This window comes from Sturnus vulgaris, chromosome 2, assembly GCF_052056855.1.
Source record: "Sturnus vulgaris isolate bStuVul1 chromosome 2, bStuVul1.hap1, whole genome shotgun sequence".
Classification (NCBI taxonomy): domain Eukaryota; kingdom Metazoa; phylum Chordata; class Aves; order Passeriformes; family Sturnidae; genus Sturnus; species Sturnus vulgaris.
The window spans coordinates 62,808,668-62,830,115 of record NC_142244.1 but is presented as its reverse complement, the minus strand read 5'-3'; the positions used below and the strand labels follow the sequence as shown (position 1 = coordinate 62,830,115).

At 33.8% G+C, this 21,448-nt stretch overlaps 1 protein-coding gene across 6 annotated transcripts in view; it reads right to left on the bottom strand.

The window, feature by feature from the left end:
• The window catches only part of PCDH17 (protocadherin 17), an 89,600-nt gene that overhangs the window by 42,418 nt on the left and 25,734 nt on the right, over positions 1 to 21,448 (bottom strand). For 5 of the 6 annotated variants that reach the window (XM_088159728.1, XM_088159727.1, XM_088159724.1 and 2 more), the window contains exons 3-4: positions 17,816 to 17,874; positions 17,460 to 17,632 (exon numbers count right to left, since the gene is read on the bottom strand). In XM_088159728.1, the coding sequence (XP_088015854.1) occupies positions 17,460 to 17,632; positions 17,816 to 17,874 (232 nt within the window). The remainder of the gene's footprint in view (positions 1 to 17,459; positions 17,633 to 17,815; positions 17,875 to 21,448) is intronic. The other variant, XM_088159726.1, reaches the window with a different exon arrangement.

Here is a 21,448-nt window from a genome sequence, read left to right as displayed (position 1 = left end):
TATAAAAGATAAGAACTCCAGTAGCTGGTTCTAAGAGAGGAATGTGATGTAAAAGATACCTCACAAAAGTAATAGAAAGAAAATAGCCTGTGTAACCCAGTGTAATTATAATTCCAAGATATGAATTATATAGGAATGATGAAGCACAATGCAAGCATTAGAACTAGTCAAAGAGTTCAGGAGAGGATAAACAGTGCTTACTTGTTTTATTTTTTAACATTCAACAGGCCAGGTGGAAAAAGTAACTATAAATTACACTGTAATGCTGGCAACTAAGCTCTCAAATGCAATGTCTACAGAAAAGAGACAAAAGAAAAGAAGAAAAAAAAAAGGCTACAGTATCATTTAACTAAAAAAAAATGGGAACTACCTGAACATGACAAAGCTTTTTGAAAGGAAATTGAAAAGGACAACGAAAAGACTAAATCCTTGCAGATAGCATGACAGACTGCCTAAAGATACTATATTAGGAGTTCAGGGAAACTGTATACCACTTATCAAAAACGCTTTTAAAGGACAAAAAAATAGCTAGCATGGTGAAACAGCAGACTAAAGAAGGCCATTAAGAGTAAAAAGATACTCTGAAAAAAATGTCAAAATTTTGACCAAATTAGGATGAGAAAAATGCATTAAGTCTGACACATAAAATGTTACGATATTGTAGGGAAGTATGAAAAAGGTTTTGAATACTATTTGTTCATGACACAGAAATTAATGTGAATTTTTATCCAAAAAAAAATCAGAAAAAATGAAAGTCTGCCAGAAGATCAGTGAGACTAACAGAGAATCCACATATACAGAGTGCTGAAAGAAGATAAGGTCACAAGTACTCATTCTTAAAAAAAAAATATATATATATATACATATAAATACATATATATATATGGATAAACTTTTGAAAAGAAGGAACCTAGAGTGATTCCTATAATGCAGATATTTTGGGGATAGAAATGAGTCATTAAAACTGCCTGGAACTAAAAGATTAATAGGGTAAGACGACTATTAACAAATCAGCAGACCATATGGAATCCAAATATGAAATTAGAGAATTGTAACACTATCACTTACCTTTGGTACCAAACAAATGGGAGTAGTAAAATCTGAGACTGTGAAGAGCTGCAGATAGATGTCATACAATTGACTGACTACAGTAAAATGGCACACGAGATTCAGTGTCAACAAATGCAGGTAATATACATGATGGAAAACAGCAACAGCTCTCAATGCACAAGCCAGGGATTCTAAAACTGATCTCTGTATTAGTCTGGACAGTTAAATTGAGATGTCAGCTTATAATTCATCAAGAGAGCAGTTAGCACAAGCAGGTATCTTGGAAAAGAATAGAGATTAAACCATAAAACATTACTCTTTTAATCCATAGCTGCTGTATCTAGACTTCTGTATTCAGATCTGCTTATGCCATGTTCAAAAAGAATATAATAGGACTGAAAAGACAAAAAAGAGCAGCAAAGATGATCAAAGTTATGAAAAGGCTTTCATAAGAGAAGAGATTAAATAGACAAAGATTTTTCAGCTTGAAGAAGACACAACAAAGGGAAAATATGAAAAGATTTTTGAATCGTGATTGTCACTGAGAAGACTAATAGGAAACAATTATTTACTGTTTCTCCTAAAGTAAGAACTAGGCACTGCCAGTGAAATTATCAGGTAGCACGTTTCAATCAAAAGCAGCATGTTTGCATACACACCAAAGCTGTAGAGATTGTTGTGCAGGACAAGCTAAGAGTCCATAACCACATTACAAAAAATCACAGAACAAAAATCCTCACAGGTTTGAAAAAAAATGTCTATTTAAAATTTTCTTGCAATCTTTTATTTAGACACTTAACTGCTCAGGGCTGTAATTGTACTAAAGTCTTTGTGCAAAGGCTGGAGTAACAGGAAATTCCACAAGGTGACTCAGATGTGGCATTTGGGTGGATGATTGAATTACCTTCAGCTGCTGTTAAGCGAAGGGCATACATAAAGTACTGCTGCCCTAGACTGCACCATGACTTGGAGTCTGTTACTTCTTGTGTAACTTCCACATCTCAACCCTTTCTAGAGAGGGTTGTTTTCATATGCTTTTAAACTCCTACAGATTAATATCTTATGTACCAAAGAAAATGTTTAAATCAGTGTGGTAGTTGCTGAATCAGTGCTTGCACTGCACCTTCCCAGCAATTTTTATTACTCTTGCTTTCATATCCATTATTCTGAATGTCATGGAGCTATTTTTAAGTACTTAGCTTAGTTCAGTTTAATAAAAGATATTAAATTATCTGTACCAAAAAAATTAAAAAAAATCTTTATGAAGCATTTAGTTTCATAGAATCAAATGCATGTGTAGCTACCAGCATGACTGCTCCAGATAAGCTACATTTTACAATCTACACTGGAATGGTGAGATAGAAAAGGAAGATGAGACCTGAATTATGAGAAGTCACTGAAAGTATACAGTTAAAAATTTCATATGGCCAATAGAAAATTTACCTACCTTTTTTTCAATATTTTTTTTAATATGTCTGATATTATTACTAAGTTACTGTTTTAAGCTTAAAGTCCTTCCTTTTCAAAATTTCTTCTATTTTTTTCCAGGAATAGAATAATCATATTGAATTCTTACCTTTCTCAGACTGAAATTTTCTGATGGTAGAAAATAAAAAACTTAGCTAACTTTCAAAAAGCAGAGGGATCCAAAGCTCAAAGCTGAAAGAATTCTAAGGGATTAAACTGGCCCTTATTAGCCCTATTGATACAGGGCAAGGTATAGAGATATTAAAAGCCGTATAAGGATGTAAATTGAAGAAATTTTTACATTATTTTCACTAATAAACACTTTTGTTTTCCTCTTCTGCAACATAGATAAACTTAGAATATTTTGTGCACTACAATTTAGCTGTAAATAGCAAAACATAAATTATTATATGGGACTTTAATATAAATTACATTTCCAATAATTTCTGAAATAGCAATCGGTAGTTGTCTAAAAATGTCTAATTAATATTTTCACAAGAAAAGATTATATATTTTATCTTAAAATTGGGGGGATTTGTTAGTTTGTTTTATAAACCACTTCTCTATTTTATCGTCCTTTGTAAAAGTAGTTAAATATTGAAGAAACCGACCATATAATTATGTTATTGTGGGTAAAAAAATAGTAAACTGAACCATCAGAAGAAAGTACTCCAATTTCCCAAAGTAAAGGGACTACCTTAAGAGAGAGAGAGCGAAAAAATAATCCAGATAGGATGTTTACTTTGCTACTCCTTCCTATGTTAACAAAGCTGAAAGAGCAAACACAAAAGCAGAACACAGTCGTAAGTACTTGATTGGTGTACAATATAGAAGATTTACTTTCTGAGATAGTTCTGAGAGGCACTTACAGAGTTAAATAGTTGTCATGAGGGTTAATCTCTGCATGAGAAGGTGTGTAAGATATTCCTGACAACAGTGTTCAATTTGCCAAAAATGCAGTTCAATCTTTCTCCGTGTGAGCCTTGCAAGAAAGCAGACTATGTTCTCTATCAATAACACTGATGCTGAATAGCAACTTGTGAGACCAGATCTATATTGTGAAGCATTGCTGGCAAAGATATGTCATCTAGAAGTGTGAAAAAATATGACAACCCCGTTTCTCACAGCTATTTGGCAGAAAACTCTGACATTCCTGTAGTTATATGAATATATATTTAGTTTAGTTTATCTCTTTCAGGGACACAGTGCAGAAAGTTTAGAAGGAGACCTCATTGTGCCACCATGTGCAACACCTCCAGCAGCTGGCTCTGGTGATGGAGTTGATAGGAGAGTGGCAGGTGTACTCATGCAGATAAAACTCACCTTGCCATCATAGTGGCACACCCTGCAGTGGGTGCGATAAAATGGGATAGAACTGAAGTATCTTAAACAAATATTTACTTAGATTTAATAGGATTGCTACTGTATGTTTATGAAATGCCAGTTGATTCTTAAATGTATTTGCAGGGGATTAACAGCTATTCCAGAATCCATTGCTATTTAATGAACATACAAGATCTGTCTTGGATGTTATAAGGAGCTAGGCTTAACAAGTTCATGAATTACTTCCACTCACCAAATTATAAAAATTTACTGAAGATTAACATTATGTAAGGTGCAGATATTTTACACAGAGATTAATCCTTAAATTAATACATTAATCCATCCCTTGGTATTTAATTAACTTAAATTAAAATAGTTCCAGCATTTTTATTTTACAGCATAATTTATTTTGATTTTAAGAAGTCCATATAATCCAAGACCATGCCTTTCTTTTCTTGTGAGTCATTTCAGTAAAGCATTTCAGCACATACGGCTTTGTAGAAGGTTGATCTCAGATTCTAAATTTAAGCCTCCAACACAATATACTACATTGCTTCTACTGTTTTAGCTATGGGAATCCTAACCAAAAGCTAAGTAAACAAGTATTTAAGCAAAGCATAAAAAATAATGCACCTTACACAGTTGCCCAATTTTGTGAGGGAAAAAAAAACAGTTCCCATTTGCAAATACAAGGAAGAGGGAACAATAGCCATGCAAACAGAAATCATATTTTTGACATGGAAGAGAGATTCAACACCTCTACAGTATGACTGATGAAATGGGATGATTTGCTAAACAAATTCTGAAAACCTGACAAGAAATACTTCTTTCATAGGTTTAGGTATATACAGTTATTTATATCAGTTAGTCATCTTTTACTGACAGTAAAGAGGATGTGATTCATCTTAAACAGATCAAAAGAATCATACTCTAGAAGTTCCTCACTCTCAGTAATTCTAGAGAGCTCATCTACGAATTAACTATAAAGAATTAGGGCAACTAGCTCAGAAGTAGGCGAGATAGTAGGTGAAATGATAGGGACAAGGTCCCTGAGAACATGTGACTGTCCTTTCCTTCAACAGGGTTGAAAATGAAGAGGTTTGGGAAGCTTTCTTTTAGTTTTTTGTTTTTGTTTTTGTTTTTTAACTAGCAAAATCTTCACTTTAGGTCTTTCCAGCTTGTTGTATTTATAGAGGACTAAATATCTAGAAGAAAACCTGTGCCTTAGTTTGCAATCAACTTTGGAAATGTAAAATTCAGTCTAAATGAAGATGCCATTAACTAGAATATCTTGGATTTCATTATGATTTTGAAGAGTACTTTTAGCTGTCTTAACCTAATCATTTTCTTATTTTTTTTCTACTTTCCAGAGTATTACATTCACACATCTAAAGGAAAAATATCATCTAAGTTTTGTGCTTATGCAAAAGAATTATATTACCTGACATTGGATTAAAAATTATATTACAAAATTATATTTTGTAGATTTATAACAAAACAAAACAAAAAAATAGCATACTGTGTTGATTAAATATGGGCAAGGTGGTACAGGTCTGCTGACCATGATGAACTTCTGCAAAAAAAGCAAGCACCTGTCTGATATTAAATATTTCCAGTTTACAAATATTTAAATGCAGTTTGTCTCTAGGAAGATTACATATTTTTATCACTTTTGGCAGAGAATTAAATTTAACAAAAGAACACTACCTCTAATAATTTCTTACTTAGGAAATCTGAATGTGTTTTGATTGCATGTTTGGTTTTCTTTTCTCCTCTGTGTTACATGTTATGTTCCCTCACTCTTAACTTCTAAGTTAATATTTTTTCTTTCTCTTCCTCTGACTCTCACTTTGTTTTTCCACACTTCTGCATATCAGAAAAAGATGTTTAATAAGTTTACAATAAATCTGAGCTTCTACTGACATCTGAATCTATGTCCTTAAAGAATTTAAAGTAATCTCTAGGTTCTAAGTAGCAATGAAGTTCTCAGGTTTTAAATACTGGCTTATATCGAAGCTTTAAATACCGGGTTATTTTGCCATACTTATGAAGGTTACACGTCTCCTGAAATCACTGTAATATACTGGTGAATTAGTGATTGAGGTAAGTGAGTTCACACTAATCAGTATCTGTCCAGTCTGCGTTTGGGAGGCTCTTTCCTTGTGCCAAAATTTTAGCAACATATTTCTGCTATTCTCCATATAATAAGAAAAAGAATATGAATGCACAGAACAAAAACCCATATAAAATTAAAAATAAAGGAACGAAAATATGCATTAATAATGAAGAATTAGTAAACAGTCCTAAATGTAACCAAAAATATAGATATTATCAATACTTTTATATAAACAAAAAGTATCCATAAGAAAAATTCACAATTTTATATGTCATAGGCTTAAACATACTATAGGATTTTATTTTCACAATCACTATAACGAAGAAATAAAATTTTGAGGGAAGTTTTGTTTTGGAAGTCCAAACTACTTGACTTATTTGTTTATAGCCTACATGAATGCCAAAAGTATCCTTGCTTTGTTTAGTTTTCTTTGGGTTTTTTTGTTGTTGTTGTTGGGGTTTTTTTGTTACTGTTTGTTTGTTTGTTTGTGTTTTGTTTGTTTGGTTGTTTGGTTCTTTGTTTGTCTGTGTTTTTAAAATAATATTTATGTTCCATTTCAGCAATGTGCCCAGGTTATTCATGTACTCTGGTACTCCCTAGAAGCAAAAGAGCAGCCACAGAACACTGGTAAATTAAGCTGAGTTTAAAGCTTTCCTCACAGCAGTAGCTTCAGTGTAGTGTTTTTTCTCCATCCTGAGCTACTCCATGTACTTCCCGTCAAAAGGAAGCAATTTATGTGAACTTTTCTTACAACAACAAAATACCATAATGATAAGGGACAGAATCTTTGCTTCAAGCCAAATTAGCAATGTTGAAAAGAAATATGACTTGTTAAAACTAATCAGAGACATGAAATGCAGGAATATTCCATAAAGTGTAGGAATACTCCACAGAGTGTAGGAATATTCATATTCAGCAGCACACACAGATCCAATATACACTTCCCAGGGCCATGAAGATTACAGATGTGCTGCAGAAGTCTCTCCACAGAGTCAGAACAGACACAGTTCTGTTTCTGTTTTCTTTTTATGTTTGATTTGGACCTTGATAGGTTGTTTGGGCTCTGTAGCTGCCTAGAGATCTTGTCAATGCGCAACCTAAACTGCACTTTTTATGTAAGAACTGTATTCATTTGTTCAAATAAAAATTGGGTCAGATAGTGCTATACATTATTAAATAGATATTTTAAAACTTTATTGGTAAAGTACCGCTTTTCAATTATATACTCTATTTTAATCGGACAGTTTTTGCCTCAGAATTATTATTCTTTCCAAAACGACTTTTATGGTGAAAATTGAATATTTTGTGTAAACAGATTTGTGAATTCTTCTCAGAGTTGTAGTTTTAAAACAAGCAAGCATAAATGTGGAAAGCATTAAATTTTCTAAAATGTTAAGGTATAGATTTATATAGATTAAAAATAAGTTTTCAGGGATATCAGTTAATGATATCTTATTTTTGTATTTATGAGTATGTATGTGGACATATATAGACATGCACACTACATATACATACACAATATTAATAATATTGCAATAATAATAACAATAATATATAATAAAGGCTATAATTTTTTTATATGCAATAACATGAATATCCCCACTAATTTATATGAAAAAACTGGAAGAATAGAGTCCTAAATTTTAAAAATACCTATACTTGTCTTAAATAAAGGGGTATTATCTGTGCCACAGTGTGACTTGGCTGTAGTGGGCATATGCTCTTCTCCATTTCCCACTGCAGAGGGGAGCAGATGGAATTAAATATAGCTTGGCATGCAGCACAGGGGCAGCAGCCATGGAGCACTGTTTTTTAGTACCATGCAGACATTACCAGGTCTATATACATTAGAGATGAAACACAAAAAAGGGCATGTCACCTTCAGGAAAGGGTAGTAGTCAGGGAACATCTGTTATACATGCAGCGTTCCCTGTAGAAAGAACTGAAACATGATGAAATATGCATCAAAAGTTCCCTATGCACTGAGGTACATTAAGTCCCTTTCAAACCATATGAAGCCCACTTGGGGAAGGGTTATTTAAGTGCAGCAGCTGGAATAGGAGAAAGCAGCAGCAGGGAATGGAAACCAGCTGTTCTGCCATTCTGGAGATCAGATTGGGCAGTAGGTGCACAGAGGCTGATACATGGCATTGTGTATCACTGAAGTACAGAGGCTAGACAAAGTTTCACTAAATTCCATTAGTTAATTGTTCTGCAGCTCTGTCTCTGAGCCAAGACAATGTTAAATGCTGCATATTATTGTTGGGAAACACTACATAATCCACATTCCCTTCAATTCTCTAACATAGTGAGTTCTTCAAGATGAAGAAGATGTTCATAAAGATGCTCGGGAATGGATAAGAGCAAATATTCTCTTTTAGTATGTTTTACTCAGGACTAGACAGTGCAATACATCCCCATAAATAATTTTGGAACCATAAAAAGCCGGACTAGAGTGCATCCTCTGGCCCTGGATAGTTTAAAATAAATCTAGATTATCACTTACAAATGTGCAGTTAACTTGTTTTAAAAATCTCCAGTAAAGGGTATTCTTTAAGTCAGAGGGGTAGCCTGCTTCAGTGCTTACACATCTTTATAGTAAAGCCCTCTCTCAAATATAACTTAAATGATTCTCACAGAAAATAAAGCAAAAAGAAAAGAAAGAGCAAGCACCATCCTATTTATAGCAACTTTATATACGCAAAGACCTTTATTATGCTTCACTCCAGTCCTTGTTCATTTAAACACACACAGATTCTAAACAAACATTTCTTTCGAACTTCACCTATAGGCGATGTTTCACAAATCTCTATTTTCTGCTGTTATTATACCTCTTTTTTTGATTTTGAATTCAGATCTATCTCTAAAATATGTCCACAAACTGTGTACTGTGGATGTATCACTAATTAGAGCATGCTGCAACTCTGGTCCAAATTAAATTAAACCACGTTTCTTCCTCTGGAAACCATGGCATAGGAGAAAAGTAGTAAGTAAATAGAAAAAGGGCCATGAAAAGGACAGTCTCTATTAGTGTGCACAGACTTTAGGAGATGCTATTTGTTCCAGAAGACTAAAATACAATTAGTAGTATTCCAGCTAAAGCATTGCTGAATGGAATAATTAACTCCTGTCTCTTATTTAAGACAATTCCCTTTTGTCTTCCCCAGCTGGACATAGAACTATTGATAAATACAATCATTCAGATTTCCAACTAATGTGTATCAGCTTCATGGTAACACCATCTGCAGAACATTGCTTCTTTTTGGTAAAAATAATGTGGCTGCACTATGCAATGGGATTTTGTTATATCTTGTCCACTATCGCTGTTTATCATATCAGTATTTTCTGCTGACTTAATAAGAGGAGATACATAAATCATAAAATGATGATTTAAAATGAGGAAAAAGGAAGATGTATTTGTTTTAATTGTATTCTCTATATAGCTGAATAATGCCCTCATATATATGTTTTTTTTTCCCTAAACTCTAATTCTGTGTAAGAGTAATTAAAATAAACCTTTTAAGGATGTAAAGGTAAGTACACCATTTATGGACATTTTCAGACACAGAACAAGAGTCAGGAATAGACTCTCTAGTCCTGTTACAGTAGTTTCCTTGATAGTAAGTATTCATCCAATATATGCATATATGCCCTAAAATATTCATTAATAAAAGTAAGCACAAGTAGAGAACATCCATTTATCATCCAGGGAAATGCATAAAGCCTTATGAAGACTCTCCATTTTCTGATTTCCTTGTTTCAAAAGTTGTTGATCTTTCTATGCCCCCACTTTTCTTTCAATTTATGAAAAGAATCTGAAAAGAAGAAATGTTAGCTGAAGATAATGATTTTGACATAGAAGGACCTCATCTTACTGAGAACTGCAAATCCTTCTCTTGCTCTTCTGGTGGGAATAAAGTGAAAAGATAACTTATGGATTGTAAGCCTTCCAAGAACAAACTGCAGTACAATAACTGTGCTCAGCCCCAGGAAAGGCAGTGTCAAAACAGAAAGTAAAGAGAGGATATAATGAGATTTCCACTAGTGACAGGGGAGGGATATTCTGCTTTGTTGCCTCTGAAGTAAAGCAGAAAGAGATGAGCACCAACAGCTATAGGACCCAAATATTAGAATCTCAGATATGAGCCTTATGGTAATAGACTTGTGATCTTGAAGTGCATGGTATGAATTAATTTGCAAATAAGCTCATCAAAGAAAACTCTTCTGAAATTTATGAATACTTTTATTGGTGCAGTCATGAACTTTTTAGATGTTAGTAAGGGCATATCTAAATTGATTCAATAGTGAAGCGTCCAATGAAAAAACAGTCAAAAATACATATAATTTTCAGCCACTGAAGTAATTTTTAAATATAAAATAAGTAGAAATAATGTGGAGGAGAAATTAAATTACCTAAAAATGCAGCATGACACACCAAATGGTGCATAGATGAAGTTGTGATGAATGGCTGCAATCCCTTAAGTCACAGTGACATTTTTGCATTTACTGATGGAGAAAGTTCTTTCTGTATGTTTTGAAAGTCACTTATAGAAATTTTCCCCCCTAATCTTTGGCTAAATACATTAATTTTGGGATGTGCTATTCACAAAACTTCACAGCTACCAGATATATGATGGCAATAATCTGCCAGGTGCTGAAACGTGCACCTGATTAAAAACCCAGTTTGGCAGAACACAACAGCAGCTGAAATGCAGGATAATGGCCAATAACAGGCAGCAATAATAGGCTAAGGCAATCTGATGTAAACTGTATTCACTGTCACTTCAGCTGCCAGAATGTTTGCACCACTTTTCTATTTTGCATCAACAGAGGCAGAGAAGCCATGAGACATTAAGTGAATCTATCTTTTCTCCATTAGGATGCCACTTCATTTCCTTTTCTGAATTTTCTATTCTTTTAGGACAAACATCTGCTTCTTCAAACTTCTCCTTCCTTACCTGGATAGCATTGCTTGAACAACAATGCTGCTTGTGTGTACTTCTGAGAAGAGCACACTATGGTGAAGCTGTGCCTGGGAGCCCTCCCCTCTGTAACGAGGAAGCACCAAACAAACTGGACTCTGTTTTGAAGTAGTCACACAGCTTCAATCGCAAATCCGGATTTGGTATAAAAATAGCTGAAATCTAAAAGATGAACTTAATTGACTGGTAGACTAGGAAACTGTTTAAAAATAGAACTAAAACCATGAGAGATATTCAACATAATACTCTGAGTGAACAAAAGTTGGCAGATACGGGAGTTTTCTCTTTATTTTGTCTAAATCCATCATATAATTTTCTGTAGACATTATGCAGAAAAAGATATGTCATAGATTACTAGGTATTAACATGAGAAAAGCTGACAATCATCTGTACAGCAAAGGAAACTGACCTGTATTTTTCTCTCTCATTCATTAACTTTGGTTAGAAGGCAGAATATAATTCTGATCTCTCAAAAAATGGGAAATATTGAACATGTCCACAGTCTAGCTCAGCCCAGGTAAAAAAAAATCTTGTAAAAGTGTTACCTAGATCATCTTTAAATGCTTGAGATCAAGACACATAGAACATTTGAAACTTTTATTAGTTTCCTCTGACTAAAAGTTAAATATATCAATTTAAAAGTTTAATCCAAATAAGTTTCAATATCACCATTTACAAGGACTTACGAGGAATATGAGACCAATAATAATGCTGCAAATTCTCATACAGAAGTGCTATTTCACTGAACAATGTACTCACAGCAGAAAAAAAATGAAAGAAGCAATGTCAGTGGCTCCAATGTCATATTGAACTTGCAAAACACAGCAAAGTAGTTATCAAAGAATGGTATTATTCTCCATAAAACTCTGCATTTCTGCCTACATTTTTAATCTTAAAGTCTCATTACTAGAATAAGTCCAAAATCAAATATTTCCAGCTTGTTGATAACAAATTTGATCAATCAGAAACAGTTACAGAAGATGAATTTTCTTTAACCTATTCTAGTCCTCATCTAGGATCATACATGTGTTTGCATGAAACAGAGAACCAAAAAGAAGATAAGAAAAATATATAGAAAACAGAAAGCAGAAAACCTGAGACTCAAAACCTCATTTTGTGTGGGGTTCGCCTAAAAATTTCCAGTATTTACAGTTCTAGAAACAGATTCTACTGCTGAGACATACCAAGAAAAAGAAAGAGACCCTCAATACAATTAAGTTGCTCTTATAGCTTTCCTGGAAAACAATCCGTCACATGAAATTGAAAAATGGATATGTGTGTGCAAGTAAACAGCAAGTTAGCATCTTACCTGACCATGTTAGAAGTAAGCGAGTTAGAAAGGATGATAGTGCTGGACATAAAGACTCTTAAGTGGTGTCAGAGCAAGAAGTGGAGTCTGACAGCTATTCTGAGCACAGAGAGAATGTAATAGATTCTCTATCCAGGGGAAAAAACCTATGGGAGGAAGCATTTTTGAACAAAAGATTTCACAGCTTATGTCAGTTCCTGGAGACTACCAGCCTCCATCAGTTTCTCAGAAGAGGCCATCACCAGTTTTGCAAACTTTGAAAAGAAATATTTCTCCACAATCTTATTTTTCTATTATCTCATTAAGCTGGTATATTCATAAAAGAACTCATCATCCCCAATGGCATGGAAAGCATTGGTGATGTCAGACAGCAGAAATGTGCTTGATGAACTTTCTGCACTTATCAGTCTAGACTGATTCTAACTCAGTTAAACAGAATGGATTTTAATTATCCAACAGACTCTAGCAAGATTATGCCAAGAAAATTAATGGATAGCCCAGAAAATCCTGGTAAAAAATTTTTGTAATTTCTGCTCTGCTGCAGATGGATAATGCAGGATACTCGATTTGTAGGATCAGTCTTGTTTAGAAATGGAGACTACAAATGAACAAATTACTACAGACTTGTTACGTGAACACGTTCAGTGGGCAAACATGGTGTAACAAACTGTGCTCATACAGAGTCTCTAGAACTGCTATAATTTTTACTCCTAAGACAGATGTGCAGACCTGCATCAGTTGTGATGCAAATGTATTTTTGTTGTGATGAAGAAAGAGCTATTATATTTTTAAATTATACTTAGTATCACTTTCTTTGTGCAAATACAGTAAATTCCTTTTACACTTGTAACAATACTCTAGACTAAAATGGTGCTATTTTACAGAGAAGCCTGATAGGTAGTCTAGTTCCTTGGTCCTTCAAGGACCTATGCTGAAGAGTTTCATTTTACCCTTCCTCCAAGCACTTGCCTCTATTTTTTTCTTTATTCTCAGGATCCACACTATTGTTAATGAGCCAACAGCATATGAAGAAATGGGTCTTCTATGGGAAGAAGGTGTGAATGGCAAGAAACTGTGTTGAAAGAAAGATGCAATGCACAGTGATAAAGCAAAAACTCAACAAAGCTACTGAATTTGGAGATATTTAATGCCTTAAAGTTTTTTGACAAAGACATGAAAGTGTAGATTTACACTAAAACAAGAAAACACAGAAAAATAAAAAAGCAAAAAACAAACAAAAAAAACACCACCAAACCAAACCAAAGAACAGAACAAAACAAAACAAAGAAAAACAAAAACAAACAAAAAAAAAAAGAGCAAAAGGAAAATAAACTAAAAATTCCCGGGAAAGTCTAATAAAGACAATAATTTACAAGTTACTTCAGAAAAGTCCATAACTCGGTATTTTTTACTGATTATAAGGTAAGCATATGCAGAAGTTCATTAAGAGAAGTATTAAATTAAAATCTTGCTGTTTTACTGCTCCCTTGTTTATGTTTTACAGGTTATGATATAATTTTCAGCTTTAGATACCTTTTAAAGAAATACTGATTATTGCTGTTATTCTTAAACCACACCAAACAAAACAATTACTCTGTTATTTCAATGCAAAAAAGTGAATATTACGTGCTGCAGCTTCAAGTGATATAAATAAGCAATTTGACAGATGTGTTCAAAACTATTAATTCTTGTAAGACTTCTAAGTAGGGTGATCTCAGACTGTCCAAACTAGTGATGGAATTTAAAGTATCAGCAACAGAAGTGGAAAAAAAGACAGGTAAGCAAAACAAATTTATCTAAAACCATTCTATTAAAGGAGTAGCAGGGATATGGAACATATGGAAACTGTTTAGTAAGACAGCTGATTAAGATAGCATAAGTAAGCTTAAGAGACAGCCAGATATTCTTATGCAGAAAGCGGCTTGGATGTCACAGCAAGAGAGTATAAGGCTGAGATAACTAAAGTGGGACAGGCTTATTGTAACACAAGACTTACTATCATGTAATTTTTCCAGTTTTTTTGTTTTGGTTTTTTTTTTTTTTTTTTAAATTTTGTTTTGTTTTGTTTTTTGTGTTTTTTTGTTTTATTTTGTTTGTTTGGTTTGGTTTTTTCTTGTTTTTTTTTCTCCTTTTTTTTTTTCTGTTTTCTTTCCATTAAGGCCATTCTATAAGCATTTCACTAATTATTAAATTAATTAATTTTCATTGTCTTTCTCATTTGTGAAAATGTTTAAAATTATTACCTGACAAAACTTGCTATCTGGGTATATTTTCCTTGAAATAAGCTATTTTCATCATTCACTGTTTTCATTAATTTAATAAAAATCACAATGTAAGCTTGATTACTTCCCATCTCATGCTGAAATCAGAAGACGCTTTGTCTACAATTTTTTTTTTTTTTTTTTGTCAAATTTCCTACTTCTCTGCTACTGAGAATTGCTGTAATGCTACCAACACTTTTTATCTCAGTATGGCCTTTTCATTTTCAACTACCTGGGCTAGAGTTGCTCAAAACTGTAGTCAAACTACTGGTACAACTACAGTTCTTATTACTGTCTTGGGCAGAATTGGCCACATGACAATAGTGTTTGGAATTACGTGAAGGATATGCCAAACTTAAATTTAACTTATTTTTAAACTTGTTTTTAAATTAAGATCTTCACATCAGGATCCTGATTTCACAGTTAATCCAGATAATTTTTCAATAATTTCATAAGATTTAATTATTATTGTTTATTTAATAGCAGAAGTTAAGTATTTTAAATAACTTTTAAAAAGAATAATCAAGCCTAGAACTTGGCTACAAAATAATGAATTCTTATCCCTGCATACAATTCAGAATGATGAGAGAACCACAGCTTCTGATATTGCCCCAGGCATTGCTGGAGACAATTGTTTCTAGCAAACCTTCCATCTCCTTTTCCCAGAAAACAATTTTTCTCTAAAGAAAAATTCAATTCGTTTTTCTATCCTAATCACATATATCATATTTCTTACCCTCCTTCAACTTGGTTTATGACTCAAGAAAGCAATTTTATTTATCTTCTTTCAAAAGAGAAATATTACATTGGGCTAAGAACCCTAATCATACTAAGCTCAATGACAAGTAATCGTTGATTTCATTGGGAACACCACATAGCATCACATTTGTTACTGCAATGACCTGAAATCCCATAAGGTGCTCAATGCAGGTTCAGTTTTCATAATATGACAATGATTTTATTATAGTACACTAGAGACAGAAGAGTTCATTCAAGCAAACAAATTTATATCATTACTATTTGTAATTATATCTAGGGGGAACAAAAATATTTAAAAGGAAAAAAAAGGAAAAAATAGTTTCTCTCTCTATCCCCATTATTTTATTTTCCTCAATAAAGAAATTCACATAAACAGGCACTGCTAGTAGTTCAGTGGCTGACAATACTTAACGTCCACAATTCAATATATGTTTAATAAGAACATGAGGAATTAATCTGAGCGATTGGAATACATTTTCTTGATGAATGGGGCAGCTCACCTAGGTATAATGACAAGCGTAAACCTGCATATAACTCTTTGCATTATGATGTAAATAAGCAATGAGAATGGTTGATTTAATTTACTTACTAGATTGCATATATTTTGATCAGAATTGGATTTGGTGCTGCTGGACAAACTGGAGTGTGATGAACGCTAGCCATACAGTTCTTTTCTAAAAAAGTACTCTTTCACACGGTCATTTTTAATCTGAGATAGTTTCCCAGTGAAACTTTAAAAATTTTAAAGCTCTTTCATGGCTATACTTGATAGATGGAAATCCAGAATTTTTGTTTATGTGTTACACAAAGCTGAAAGAATAAGACACACGCTCAAATAGCTTCTTCTTAAAAAAATAATCCTGCACTGCATCTTTATACAGATCAATGTCCAATTATAACCAGAGAGTTGCTGTGGCAAAAGGTCAGGAAAAAATAATCTTTCCGGCATTTATTACTTGGAAAATAAGGTCACATATGAGGTCAACCTCCAAATGTATACAGAATAAATTATACTGCAGCATTCTAAATATTCTGCACTGCAAAAATTATACTGCAATCTCAACATAATCAGAAAAATGAAGTTGAACATGCATTTTCTGATGACTGTACTACGGATCAGACTAAGCTAAGAGGCAAAAAACCCAGGTCAAATTAATCAACAATTAATAAAAACCTTATATTTCTGCTTAATTAGAAATATAGTTTCTTATTAAGACTGACTAATTTAATAATTTTCTAACTGTCTTTAACACTGAAACACCCTCCCCACAACAAAGGAAAATAATGGGAAACATACAAAACATTTAAAAATCATTCAGTGATGCACTTTTTTATTGCTGACAGCGTAGAAGCAAAACATAAAGGCAGAGAATGCTGGTGTGCTTTGTCTGTCTGATTCTCTAAAAAAAAAAGTGTATCTTTTGAAACAAAAGACCTCCTAATTAGATAAAACACATCTGGAAAAAATGAATTGGACACAGTTTGAGAAAATAAATATGCTTGTTTGTCAAAATAAATGTTGGCAGAGAACATTGTCATTGTCCTGATCTAAGTAATTTTCACTGTTTCACAGTCTCAATCTTTGCCACCTCTCGGGATATGAATGAAAGTATACTGAAAATAAGATTGCATTAGTATTTGACATTAATCACAGTACCCTTAATTGTGAAATCAACATTACAAACAGGAAAATGCATCCATGAAATGAAAACATCTTCTGATTCATTTTTACTCTTGTCTTTTATGCGAAGCATTTTCTTTTCCTCTTCACCAAAGTACATGAGGAATGTAAATGACTGGTCTTCTTTTATCTGTTGCAGTCATGTCTAGTTTGAATTTCCAAATCACGCTTTGACAGAAGGATTGCATATAATATATCATAGGCAATGCCAGTGGAGATAGAGTACATTCTAATCATTTTCAAAAGTACTAACTTTTTTTTCCTTTTCTTTTTTTCTTTTTTTTTTTTTTTTTAATCTGCTTTGGACACTTGTGGTTTCATTTCATGTTCTTCATGTTCGTTCTAAAAGATAATGTGTTCTTTGCTCTAGGCTAGAGACAAAAATTACTGTTTTCTCTGATAATATTATCAGTGGACTATTCCTCCCTGATAACCCACAACTGCAATACTAATAAGTTGATAATGACGTTTTAAACTTTACGCTTTTGTAGGCATTGTAGGCTTCACTCACCTTGTTCAAGTGGCTGGCTTTTAGTTGAAGTAGTTTTCATCTTGAGTGCCTCCCTTACAGACATGTCACAGCAGGAGCCTTTGTTAGTGTCTTGGTCACTGTCAGCCTGATCACTGTCCCCATGCCCGCTGTCCCTCAAGCTGGCTCTTTCTGGATCCTTGAACGTGGAGCTACTGAAATACATATTAAAAAAAAAAAAAAAAAAAAAAAAAAAAAAAAAAAAAAAAAAAAAAAAAAAAAGAGAGAGAGAGAGAGTGTTGTATTTACTTGTTCTAAGTTGAATTGTACTCTCTGGCAAAGCAATTTTGACAAGAATGCAAATGGGGAAGCCAAGAAAGTTATTTAATAGGCCTTACCTTTGAACAAACTGCTGCCTGCTGCCCATGTAATTGGGCTCTGCGGGAAAATTGTCTGTCTGTGAAAGAGAAGGAAAAAAATACGTATAGTTGTACACTGGACAAATCTCCTGCAGAGCAACAAGATTTCCTAGAGGAGGAATGATTAATAATTCAAAAATTCCCTTAATCTTCAGATTTGTACATTTTAATTAAATTGGAAAATGCTGCCATGTAATTATGTGCTCAGAACAATTAAATGATTCCGGTCCACAAATTACCTGCTAAAGTAAACAATGAGGCTCCAATAAGTGGCATTCTCTGTTAGTAACCTGACAGATGACACTGTTTATGTTTTTTCATTAGATAGATATTAAGACTGATGGTTATTGAAAATGAGAGAAAAAAATGTTCTTGCATATTAAAAAATTGAATTATTCAATAATACTAATTTTTAATCATAATTACATCATCTACTGGGATTCTGAAGCTCTGACTGCTGTATTATAGTTTTGTATACTGCTATATTACACTTGAATTGAAAAAATAAACAAAAATCAAGAAAATTTATGGCTGATTAGCTGTGGGGTTTCTCAGATGTTACTGGAAAAATGCAAATATGAAAATATTTGGATTTTCTCTCTTTAATTTTCATCAGTATTAATAGCTATGTCAGAATAATGAGAACCACACATGCAAACAAGAACATTAAATGATCTGTTGACAAGTAGTTTTCGAAAGAAGATACTTTCATTTAGTCTCATGTATATTTTTAGCAGCATGAGCCGAGCAACTGTAGAAGCAGAAGTATTAAAAGGATCCAGACCAACATGGACTCCTGCCAAAGGGAACTGAATTCCCCTTGTATCATTAGCTGAAGTTCTTTGGGAGAAAGAGAGACTGCATCATTCAGAAAACTCCGCATACTGTACATTCACGCACGTCACTTCTTCTTGCAGCTGACCTAGCGACAGAGCTCCTACTGTTTTCTGCATCACTTCACATCACACCACGATGCTTCGCAGCAGCTCCGGCTTTCGCAGCAGCATCCAGCGGATCAGTGTCCCTAACACGGGCAGCACTCAATTAATGAAGCTGAGGGCCCAGGGTTTCATGCCACACAGCAAGTGCTTACAAGAGTGGCTGGGATCTTAGATATTTGTGTTCCCCTGACACTTCTCCACACACCATTTTTTCATTTTAGTTTTGTTTTTTATCAGTAGGAGGAGAAATATTTGCTACTTCTTGTATGGTTGGAATATTTGAGCTTGGAGAAGAGGCAAAAAGTTTTCTCCAAAATTTAAGTCACTGCTGTTTGCAACAGAAATAGGGCAGACACCTGTTACTCCCAAGAAACTTGTAAAATAGATGTGCCTTTATATCATGGGTGCCTTTGGTATTTTAGAGAAGGGATGTAAAATTTAGAACTATCTTCTCTTCAGCACGTATGTCAATGTACACCGTACTTTCTTCTAGTTTCTAAATACTTTAGTTCAAAAAACAAGATTATAACACATATTATGTTCACATCCATCCTAGCTCTAGTATATGCAATTAGAATAAAAGTTCATCTTCACATTTAGTATGTATCAAGTTAGAAAAACAAACACAAACAAAGAAAACAACAAGAAAATGAGGTGTATTTCAGCATTCTTATGTGTATCCCTCAAATGCAGCACATCATATTTTGGAAGCAGCTATAATTCTGCTGTTTCTTTTCTTCTCACAAGTTTTAAGCTAGTATCTCTCTTTTGTGCAGGAAACCTACCTGATACATATACACTCATATACAATCATTACGGCACTTACAGAACCCCTTACTTATCAACCTGAATAAACCTATACAACTGCAGAACTCGTGTCTCTTTTCTATGTCTAATATCTCAAATAGAGATATCCAGGAAGACTGACCTTATGCTTTTACTTACATAAGACATCTGTCTCCTCCTAAACACAGCTGCTACCAGAATCAACATTTCAATTTTTCATGACATTGGCAGTCAAAATGCCTGCTATAAACTGCCTTTTTATCAATTCTCTGCCATTAAAAGAGTCATTTTTTTTCCCTGGAAATAATTACAACTCCTCCTTTTTGATGGCGCTAAGAACTTAACTGTAAACTGGACCACTCTAAGAACCGGTCATACTTTTTGTTCCAGCTTTTTCATAGCAAAAAAGCATTTCATACATCCTGGATGAGCCAATACGCAGATTTTAAAATAGAAGATATGACTACATCTTAGCTGTGAGAAATTTCCAATTTATGGTAATCATTAAAGACTTTCAACTAAACAACAATTTACCAATTACCTTATTGTATTTTGCTGCAATACAATGAATTGGGTGCCATGTTACAGTAAGGTCATTATTACAAAAGAACAAATACAAGTACTTGATGATCATATACAGACACAGAGCTCAGAGTTGAATACTCTTCTTTCTGCTCTAAAAGCATTAGCCCTTCTATGAATTATGAAGGTGTGATGCTTGTGTTGAGCTGCAACAGCACTCTGAGATACAGGCAGCAAAGGGAGAACTGTTCCATGTACAAAATATCTATTAAAAATTGTGAAATTAAATAGGAATTTAATTTTAATGTTTGGCAGTTTGGAGGAATCTTAGAAATGTAAACATCTGCTTCACAATGGACGAGAAAGAGAGAGAGACAAATGTCTAACATGTCTAACTCCCTTGACATTTTTTTTTTTAATCGCAGTCGAAGTGAGAGGTCATATACTTAAAAGTTTTACACTTTAACATTTATGGAAGTGATATTACACATTCCAGCTCATTAATTAATCATACCTCTTTACATTGTAACTCTAAGAAATGAATATTACTTTAAAAATCTAAAAAACCTCTTGTTCTTCTCTGGGTATACAGCCCTTCCTAGGATAACAAAATCACCAAAATTCTGGACTTCCAGTTTCAAGGTAGGTTGCAGCTCACCTGCAGAAAACCACCTAAAATCTAGTCAGCTACTCTAACTAATCAGCCAAGATCCCTCAATGTGCCTGCAAGAAATACAAAATATCCCATTCAGTCACCTAGCCTTAGGTACATAATACTCCTGGGGACTATTGTTGACATAGGGGAATTTTTACAACCAGCAAGATGTCTAGTGCAACAGCTAAAGCTAAGTCAGATGCATCATGAAAGAAGTTAATTGCCTGGAATTGTAGTCTCCTGATAAATAATCAAAAATTGTTCAAATGCCAGCATCATAAACTTCCTGAAGAACAAAACAAACAAACAAACAAAAAAACCCCACAAACAAACTCCACCCTCGTTTTCACCCTCCCTCCAAAAAAATCTCCAGGAATAATCTGTCTCTAAAGGCCACCAGAGTTAAACAGTAAAGAAATATTTTCTATCTCTCTGATTCAAGACTGAGGGCTGGAGCATCAATTAGGTCACCAGCAGCTACCACAGCACAGGCTCTCCAGTAGCAGGACAAATGTTATCTAAAAGTAAAACAAAAGCAGAAACGTCCACTGCTACCAAAAATTAAAGTCTGTGATGTCAACCTAACTGTCCAAAGCCACCTTAGAGAAGTGGCCCTGTTTTTATGGCTCATTTTCACAGTTTAGTGGAACCAGCTTATTTCCAATGAGAGTATGCTGTTAAACCATCAAACAGATATTCTTTTTTGAC